This window comes from Vulpes lagopus, chromosome 23, assembly GCF_018345385.1.
Source record: "Vulpes lagopus strain Blue_001 chromosome 23, ASM1834538v1, whole genome shotgun sequence".
NCBI classification, from domain to species: domain Eukaryota; kingdom Metazoa; phylum Chordata; class Mammalia; order Carnivora; family Canidae; genus Vulpes; species Vulpes lagopus.
The window spans coordinates 11995215-12005366 of record NC_054846.1 but is presented as its reverse complement, the minus strand read 5'-3'; the positions used below and the strand labels follow the sequence as shown (position 1 = coordinate 12005366).

The following is a 10152-nucleotide window of genomic DNA, read 5'->3' as shown; positions in this document are numbered from 1 at the left end:
ACAGATGTCTGGTGTCTTTTCTCACAACTAAAGTATATCTCTAATGATCACAATTCTGTGAATATTGGCTTTGGTTTATTAGATTAAAAGGGGTTACCCATTTTTTGCCAATAAACTCAAAGTCTTCAAAATAAATGAGAAACGAATGGCCTTTCACATTCAGAATCACTTTCATTTGGGGACCTGACTGTCCATAATAGTGCGACACTCCGGAAAATAAAATACTTCCTACTGCCAACTCAAATTCCGTGGAGGCATATGTGTGAGTAAATGAGGCAGGCATAGGATCAACATGGAATTCCCAGGTCTGAAATAAATGAAACTTTTTTTAATTCTAAAGAAGTTCTTATCCAATTATTCAGAGATTTGGAGGTGTATTTGTATTAAGGATTTTTCATTGCACATAAGGATTGCAAGAATGCTGGGGTTTCCTTTGTGACTCATTTGCAAGCCCTTATGTCCATCGTCCATCTGCTCCCCAGGCTCTGGCCCCTATCCTTAGATTGCCTGCTTGCTTCCTCTTTCTTTCCTTCTTTCTTCCTCTTTTAGGATAAAGGATGTAGTTAAACTGGAGTAAAGACTATGCAAAGGAGAGCAATGTACCGGGAGCCCAGTGTGCTTGGAGTATTTTAATACATTTTCAAGTGCAAATGGCAAGTAGTCCTCTAGAAAGAATATAAGTTTAAAATGAGGGGGCAGGAGCCGAGGCTGCCAAGATCAAAGATGTGACATACATCAAATAAAATACTGACCAGTGTAAATACACTGAATTTATGAATTCATTAACAGTAGTAGTGTTTTTTGAATACTTAAAAAACGTTTAAAGGATTTTAAATGCATTTTTTTCATGCCATGTGTTTTTGAAAGAGACTCGTTAGCCTCTGGGGAAAAAATTAAATGTGCATTATGGTCTTCACGAAAAGCATAAAGAATAGATCTCTGTTTCTATTAGGAAAGAACGCTTCTCCTGCCTTCCTGGACTTGCTTGCTAACAGAAGTGATGGATGTATTTCTTGGTCTCTAAATCCCTCTACCAAGGCCAGCTATTGTTCAATTCAGTGATTTGTCACTTAAAATATTGGTTTCAACCCATTTAAGCAAAATGGATGCAATAACTCTTTTCTTTACAGTGGCCCTATGACTTCGAGTGGTGTGAGGAGAGGAGGGCTCAAAAGAACACCCTTAAGGGTTAAAGAGGGGAGCATCCATCGAGTTTCTTCTTCCTGGCATTCCTTGGTGTACCCTTAGAGAAACTTGAAAACCCAGAGTTCCTTTCAAGATAAAAAAGCTCACATAACTTTATTCTTTAAAGCAGTAATATGTCTCAGTTACATTTAGATACAGTACAAAGAATAATAAAATAGCACCTGTGAATTTTTTTAGTGGATTGTAAAGAATCTTAACTACTTTATCTTCCCCATTTTTTTTTTCCTTCACCTCACTAAACAAAGAAAACAGATTACTCTCACTTCTACTCCTACCTGGTCTCCAGGGGCCTGATTTTCATGCGAACAGCCCTTAGGGAATAATCTGCACCTCTGAAGGGGACCCAGACCACTCCATTCTCAATCTCATAAGGACTGTTGTTCCTTGGATCATAGGAGCCCCCAGGGTAGTAGATGCCATTGAGATTGGCCGCTTGGCAGCTGTTGTACCACCAGCCTCCTCCGTAGACTTCTGCGCAGTTCTCTTCCCACTGGTCTGCATCCCTGTCGTACGTGCTGAACTGCATGCCCGCGTGAGAGGTATACTCTGTTCCTTCCTCTGCAGAACCCTCCACCAGAGCATCCCCTGCTGTGCCCTCGTAGGAGGAGACCTGCAGGGCATAGCCCTCTGCCTCAGAGCCTACCCTCAGGTGATATTCCGCATAAGCCTGGTTCCCAGCCCAGTCCTCTAATTCAACCCGAAGGACAGAGGCCCTCAGGGTTAGTAAGTGGAGGTGTTCATTGCCTAGCCAGAACTCGCCTTCCCCCTTGTCATCCAGGCTGCCGAAACCTCTCTTGTAGTCTTGCCAGGTCCGGTTAAAATTCAGTGATCCATCCATTCTCTGCTGGATCAAAAGCCATCCTCCCAGACTGGTCTCTTGATCACAATAAACAGAAAAAAGCTTACTGGATCCCGGTAGCTTGATATTGAAAATACCACTTTGGGCACCTGAAGGATGTGTTTGGAGGACATCATCACAGTCTAAAAAAAAAATTAAGCTGGTTGGAAGAACTTATTCTCATTTAACTTTACAAAGATAGGCATGGCCCAGATTAAATGAAGACAGGAAGATACTGGCTTTCTTTTCCTTCTTCCTTCCTTCCTTCCTTCCTTCCTTCCTTCCTTCCTTCCTTCCTTCCTTCCTTCCTTCCTTCTCTCCATGGGGAAAGGACACACTTACACTGGGATGAAACTCATGCAAGTGAGTGACATTTATACCTATAAATTGCAAAGGGGATTTTCTCCAATGGATTTGAAATTTTACTTGCCGGTACAGATAACAGCAAGTAACCACCAAAGATATCTAGGCATCATTTGGTCATAATATAACTTGTTTTTAACCTGATCTCAATGTCAACTGAGACACACACTAAAAATACGATTAATGAATTGGGTGACAATTGCAAGAGCACACATTTTGAATAGCGAAAGAATTTGGTTAGACAAACTTGAAATGGAATTTCGGAGGGATTCATTCATTCATTTGACATGCATTTATTGAGTGATGACTCTCTGCACTGTTGGGCATTTAGGAATACACATGATAGACAAAACCCTTGCCCTCATGGAACTTACAGTCTAGTCCCCAAACACAAACAAACAAAAGGTGTAATTTCTATAAAATGTCATAGAGGGCTAGGAAAGAGGTTCAAGGTGCCATGGGAGGCATTGCAAGAATAGAGAACTTAGTCTAGGGGGTCAGGGAAGGCTTCCCCAAAGGAGAAGTGCGGATACCTCTGGCAGGGCGAGCTTTAGCATGGCCTCTTTTGATGCTATATTCTCCTCTGAAGATTTCACGTTCTGCTTCCGTTCCGGCCTCACCTGCCCCTTTATAGCTCTTGCTTTCAAATGCGGAGTCTCCTCTGTTGTAAGTCGTACTACTGGTCACAAATTGTTTGCTGTGACTTGAAGTTTTACCACTGGAAGGGAACTCAGGTGCCCCTATGTTTGTGAATATGTCAGATTCTGAGCCCATAATGTGGGTCTTATGGTCAAACTCTTTACGAGAGGGTAAAAGTATACCTGGAGGTGTTTTAACAATTGAGGTGCCAAAGAAACTCTCTAGATCAGGGTGCCTAGCATGGAGATCATCTAAGCTGCCAGCAAAAGCATGGGATAAGTCACCACAATCAGAACCATCTTCGGAGTTTACCACTTCTTTTGTCACTTCTTTGCGACCATCTGGACCTATAACAGTCTTAGTAACAGTTTTAGAGCATGCGTGACGAGTGGTGGTTGTGCTACCAGAGGTGACCTTCTCATTACCAATAAGAAGCTCTTTCTCTCCTTTAGAAGTGACCAGTTTACCTGTGTGGAACTCATTCTTTAACCCTGGAGTCACACTTCCTGACACCTCTTCAAATGTCCCCCACTCTGGGTTGGTAGGCCTGGTGTTCCCATGCCCTATGCTACCTGGCCTAAAGCTTTCGGAGTCAGAACTTCCAGAGCTCCAAGTGCCAGTACTGCCCAGTCCAGTGTTGCCAGGCCCGGTGCTCCCGGAGCTCCAAGTGCCAGTACTGCCCGGTCCAGTGGTGCCAGGCCCAGTGCTCCCAGAGCTCCAAGTACCGGTACTGCCTGGTCCAGTGCTGCCAGGCCCGATGCTCCCGGAGCTCCAAGTACCAGCACTGCCAGGCCCAGTGCTGCCAGGCCTGGTGCTCCAAGTACCAGCACTACCAGGCCCCATGCTGCCAGGGTTCCAAGTGCCAGCACTTCCAGGGGTGGAGGTCCCAGGGTTCCTAGGGCTTTCAGGCACTGATCCTGTTCCATGAGATGGAGTGTCTCCTCGGGCATTCCCATCTCTATCAAGCCTCTCTAGAGTCATTTTCATCTGCTTCATTTCCATGAGTGCCTTCCACTCTAGAGGGGCCTTCTGAAGCTGGCTCTTGTAGTCCCCGGGAAGCATATTTGGAGCTGGGCTCGTTTTTAGCAGTGGTAAGTATTGCCTGTCTTTAGGTGGAAGTAAGTCTTTGGCCATGACTTGTTCAAGTTGCTTCTGTTGATCTTCATAGTACTTTAGATCTGTCCTACGCTCTAAAGCCCTACTGCATGACCCTTGGCAAGATCGGATCTTAATATCAATGTCCACCTAGAGAGAAGGGGAGAAAGGTAAAGAAAAGAGGTTGATATAAATTAAAAAAAAAATGCCTATTAAGTTCTTAGCGGAACTGAACTGGGTTCATTTCTCTGACTTGGAGACCTACCAATCAATACTCTTATTTTTCATGTATGTCATGCCCTCAGTGGAAGAGACATTAGGTTTTGTAAAGTTAGGCCAGATAAGCAATAGGAGCTATTTGGATTCACCTTAGCCTTAAAATAGATCAAGAGTAAGATGCTATTCCCTCTGAAAGGAAGCACTGATGAATTGATCCTTAGTGAGACTACGACTAGAGGTCCAGAGGCATGGCCTTGTCAGGGCTTTGGAACAAGACAAGCGGGGACCTAATATTTCCTTTTGAAATGTACTAACTGTGTATCCTTGAAAAATTTACTTATATCACTGAGCTTTTTTTCTTCATCTGTAGAGTGGGGGAAATAATACCTGCTTTGTAGGTGCATAATGGATGTAACACTTTGCTCTACATACAGTAGGCCTTCAGTGAATGACTATCGCCTTCCTTTACCCTGCTGTTCGAAGACAAGGAAATCTGATGTCAGAGCCACATACTTGCTTACCTCTAGTCGTTTCATATCTACCAGCTGATCCCTGACATTTTTCTGTAGAAGGTGGATGTGTTGTACTTGTTCTAGGACTTTGCGCCTCAGGATCTCAATTTTGCTTCTCAGATCTTCTGACACTTGGCTATATGTATTATCGTTATCTGGAAAAAATAAAGAGTATGGATAGTGAAGGAACAGCTAAGTGATTTGCTTATAATAGCTAGCAAAAGAAGGAAATTTGTTCACAAATATCCTTTCCCTTTTAATAACAATTTGTTCTCTGGACACTTTATTTGTTAGCTCCCAATCTAATAGGCATTTGATGTTTGGACAATGTTATATTCTTTAGTCATCCATAGCTGTCAGTTAAGATTGTCTACTAGTAATTAGTAACCCAAATAAATGCGGAAGAAATTTCTTTGGAATTTTAAAGGTATAATTAGGAGATTAAATGTGATTGCATTTCAACTATTTCATCATATCCTTAACCATGGGACTTAAACATATTGCTAAATAATATAACATACTTAAACATTGTCTTGGATTTTCTGAGTTTTCCCTCCTACCTATAGATCTGAAATTGTTCCTGAGATTTTCTTTTTTCAGGTCAATAGGATCACTCTCCTGCCATTGCTATCGCACTGTTGATTTTAAATTAGTTAAGTGTCCCCTAAAGGTATAAAGAGTCAAAGCTTCTGGAGCTAGGCCATCACTAAACTTGCTTCCCATTCCCAGAGCAAATCCAGTGTTTCCTAGTCCTAATGAGACTTAGTCATAGTTCTGTGAGGAATATAGAGCATGATTCTATATCTTAAATTGAAAAAAACAAAACATGGACAGCCTGATGGAGTCTGTAAACTGAACTCCCAGCCTCATCACATGATAGCTTTGTGTCTTCGAGTAAGTCCCTTGATCTCTCAGTTTTCTCCATCCTCTATAAGACAGAAACAAGATCTACTCAAAAGGTTTTGCTCATCTTATTTTCAGTATATACTCTTAAAAGAAGAACATACATAAATTCTAGTCTTCAATACAAAGTTCAGACTTAATTTTGTGACTTTAAACAATTTTTTTAAAAAAGATTATTTATTCCTGGGAGACAGAGAGAGAGAGAGAGAGGCAGAGACACAGGCAGAGGGAGAAGCAGGCTCCCTGTGGGGAGCCCGATGTGGGACTCGATCTCAGGACCCTGGGATCACACCCTGAACCAAAGGCAGATGCTCAACCTCTGAGCCACCCAGGAGTTCCATGACTTTAAACAATTCTAAACTGACTGTTTTTAATTCTAAACTGACCTTTTTAATGTTCCTTTTACAAAAAGCAAGCCCCTCCTTAAAATTCAGGGTATCGCGAAGGCATGTGTTTCTATCTTAAGTACTTTGGAATACAATTGGAAGTTGCCATAAGGAGACAGTGTATTTATTTAGGGCCTTGGTTGTTTCTGTGTTGTGCTCTATAAAGTCAAAGCCCAGATGTTACTACTTACTGTTGGCAGTGGCAAAATCCCCTCTCACAAGTTCCATTATATTCGCTGTCAATGAACTAGAGTCCTTATTGTTCTTCTGATAGTCAAAGAGTGAGTTTTTGAGCTTATTTATTCTGTTTGTAAAATCTTGGTTGACTTCATCGATTAACCCTTTCATCCTGCAGCCAGAAGGGCATTTGTAGTTCTGGAAGGGAAGGGGAAAATTATATTAAAGCCTCTATCTTGAATCCAGTACAATTTTAAAAGTTTCCATGTGGCTCCCATTGCCCCTCCCTCCCCCAACATCCTCTGATCATCTATTGACTTAAAAGTGGTTTGAGAGAACTAGTCATAGGTCATAGAGAAATTCTGGAATGAAGGTCCACTTAACCATAAATTAGGCTCCACAAAATCTTGAAGCCATAATACTCAGGTTCCTGGCATTTGCTGGAACATGCAACTAAAATCCAAGCTATTAATCCCACTAATGACCCAGGGTTTGGGAGGTAATTTAAATAGTGCTCTCATGGTGAGGCTACTTTCCAATTGTCTTTTTTAATTTGGCATGTAATGAGTTATTAGATTATTACCTATTGGAAAAGTTTTCTGTGACCTACTGGGTCAGTTTGTGCACAATTCTAGCACCACAGGGGAGGATTATCCCCCTCCCCATGCCCATTGCTCACCCAGTCTTCATCGGAACAGAAGGGCCAGTCTGTCTCCTTACAGGCAGATTGATGTCTTTCCACAATTCTTGGGCCACGTACACCTCCTCCTTCGGCTATAAATTCACCTTCCTTGGAATTTGTGGTCTTTACGGATTCATTCATACACACGAAAGAGAACAGCATTAGGCAGATAAGGAGAAGACACTGTCAAGCCTGTAAATCCCAAGGAGGGGAGGGTTCTCCCAGAGATTAAGAGCACCAGCTCTGGGGCCTCTGCAAGCTTCATTTTTCTTACATTTTGATTGAAAATCCGAATACCTACTTCATGGAGTTGTATGAATTGAAGGAGACAGGGTATAGACATTTTTTAACTGTGTTGGACACGAAACAAGCATTTAATGAAGCTAGGTGTCTTAAAGGATTTATTATAGAAGAGAAAATATTTGAATCAACAAAAGTAATTAAAATTTACCTTTTCATTTTCAGTAATGTCTGGAGATGGAAGGGTATTTGGAAAATTCAGAGTTCTTTCTCTTATAATTTCTGTTTTAGTAGGACAAAACCTTTACTATCCTAGTTTAATTTCTCTCTCCTTCAAGTTTCTACTTTGGTCTTATGGGTCCGTAATTTGAGCAAGAACATATCAAGGATACAAATGTGGCCAATAAGGACTGGAAAATGCTTTTGAGGTTACCCGCTCATGTAATAATGTCCTTTTATAATTTTAATAATTTTAATTATAAAAGAATTTTAATATTTTAATATTCCTTTAATATAAAGGAATTATAAAGGAAATTTTAATAATTTCCTTTTGCAATGCAAAAGAGTAGACTGAAAGAAAAATAATGGACTGACAAGTTTTTTTGAGCACCCTCTAATCAGAAATACATATTTTTTAAAAAAATTTATATTGTGACCTATGAAGTGAAATAGGACATAAAAATATTCTTCCAATAAGACTTTACATCCTAATAAATCAAGATAAGTTTTAAGTTTTAGCTATTTTTATTTTGTATCACTAACATACCAAGGATTTTTGCTATGACTATTTTAATCTCGGATAGTTTATTCTTTTTGTTTGTTTGTTTTTAAGTACTCTCTATGCCCAGTAGGGATTCAAACTCACAAGCCAGAGATCAAGAGTCACATCCTCTACCGACTGAGCTAACCAGGTACTCCCTTGAATAGTTTATTCTTATAATTTTTTTTAGTTCATTCTTATAATTACCTAATATTTGCTGTCTCATTTTTTAAGGTATCCTAATAAATAAAAATAATAATAATAAATAAATCCGCAATTAAGGACAGTTTATTTAAAGGAACAAGTACAATATCTTTAAGAAATAAAATTATAAACTCAAACATACTTCAGAATAAAATGGCACAACAATAAAAATAGGCAAAATTCAATATTTATGTCAATAAGGGAGAGATATCCAACATATCATGTTAGTAAATGATGTTAGTCTTCCAAATTTTTTACTTATTAGTTTACTATGAGGAAGAATATTAGGTTAGAAATCCTCTTTAGTTCTTTTGCTCTGATAGTAGGATTTATGAGTGGTGAAGGGAAAGAAAAAAATTGGAATAATTCATATCCTGAAAGTAATTGAGTTTCTTAAACATATTTATCATGTTTTTATAAGATCTAAGTGTTTCAAAAGCATCTTGAATGAAGTTTCTCTTCTTTTCTATAGGTCTCTGGAGTCAAACTTTAGAAATTATAGCAATATTTAGTAATTATTTTAAAAGATTCCTTCCCATAAAAAGGATATTGCCTTCTCAATTAATGTCTCCCGACTATGTATTATGTAATAAAATATTGTTTTAGATGTTTTCAAAGACAACTAATTTGCTTTTATTTAAAAACACACACCCACACCCACAAACAACCTTTCAGAAAACTACATTAAACCACTGTTCTGCTTATTATGGACAACTAGCAATAAATTAATCATTAGATTTCTAAAATTCTCATCAGAAGAATGCTTTTTTCTGTTAGCTAGCATGAACTATCCCAAGGCTTTATTGGAACAAAGATAGCAAAGATTTCTTCCCTCAAAACAAATAAACAATGTTGTAAGGCTGAATTACAGATACCAAAGCTTCCCCTGTGAATTTCTATCCATTGGCCCAGTTAAGTCTCCCTCTTACTCTTGAGGTGTCAGACTCATCTAGGAACTTGCCTCGATGGCCTAGAGCTTACAAAGTCAACAGTGTGTAAGGACAAACTTAAGACTGACTCAGACCTGCAATCGTTTTGCAGAATGAACACCAGAGAGAAAGCAAGAAGAGAAAGTAAAGGCGGCCATACCCAGACTGTGCCCACCACACTCAGGACCAGGCACAAGATCTTCGCAGAAAACATCTTTTTTAAGGGTGGAGCTCGCTCTTGAGGAGCTCTCCAGCTGAAAGAAAAGAAGACTGCCTCCACTCTTAGTTCCTATGCTATTTAAATCTGCAAGGAGGTTTGATTAATCATTATCTTTGTCCTGTTTAGACAGTCCACATGCGCTCTACAACCCTTGCTGCTTCTCTATGGATGGTGTCCCAGAAGTTCTTGCTCAATTCCCCCATGCTTGTTTGCTTTTGATAAGCTGTTGCAAAGGTACCTTGGGGCAATTCCAGGACAACCTCACATTCCAGGAACAGGATGACTTTAGAAATGCAAGAGGAAAACATAGGAAGATGTACCCCTGCTCGAGTACTTGGAGTACTTGAGACAATATGGAGGGTGGCTGAGGCAGGCTAGCAGTAGCCCACTGCAAACAGAGATTTGGCAAATATTTCACTTTGTGTAAGAATTATGGTTGGATGATCTGACTTTTTAAAAATGACTGTGGTGGGGGCACCTGGGTGGCTCAGGTGGCTGAGCATCTGACTCTTACTTTCGGCTCAGGTCATGATCTCAGGGTCCTGGGATGGAGCCCTGCTTCTGGCTCACTGCTCAGCAGGGAGTCTGCTTCTCCCTCTTCCGCTGTCCCTCCCCCTCTTCTTAAATAAATAAATAAATAAATAAATTTTCAAAAAATGACAGTAGTGATAGGCTGACCCTGAAGTCCTTCTATAAGTTACCTTGAATGGATTCTTTTCCTCTATCCAATATGATGAAGACAGTAGACCCTGGAGCCAAACATCTTATGTTCATAATCT

General features: G+C 40.1%; 1 protein-coding gene across 1 annotated transcript; it reads right to left on the bottom strand.

Moving 5' to 3' along the window:
- Nucleotides 1-1272: 1272 nt before the first annotated feature.
- FGA (fibrinogen alpha chain) lies at nucleotides 1273-9463 on the bottom strand. The gene is made up of 6 exons (XM_041738848.1): nucleotides 9314-9463; nucleotides 7018-7143; nucleotides 6353-6536; nucleotides 4882-5027; nucleotides 2941-4291; nucleotides 1273-2187 (listed from the first exon to the last, which is right to left on the bottom strand). The coding sequence occupies exons 1-6, from the start codon at nucleotides 9365-9367 to the stop codon at nucleotides 1478-1480; spliced, it is 2571 nt and encodes an 856-aa protein (XP_041594782.1). The 5' UTR covers nucleotides 9368-9463; the 3' UTR covers nucleotides 1273-1477.
- Nucleotides 9464-10152: the final 689 nt, after the last annotated feature.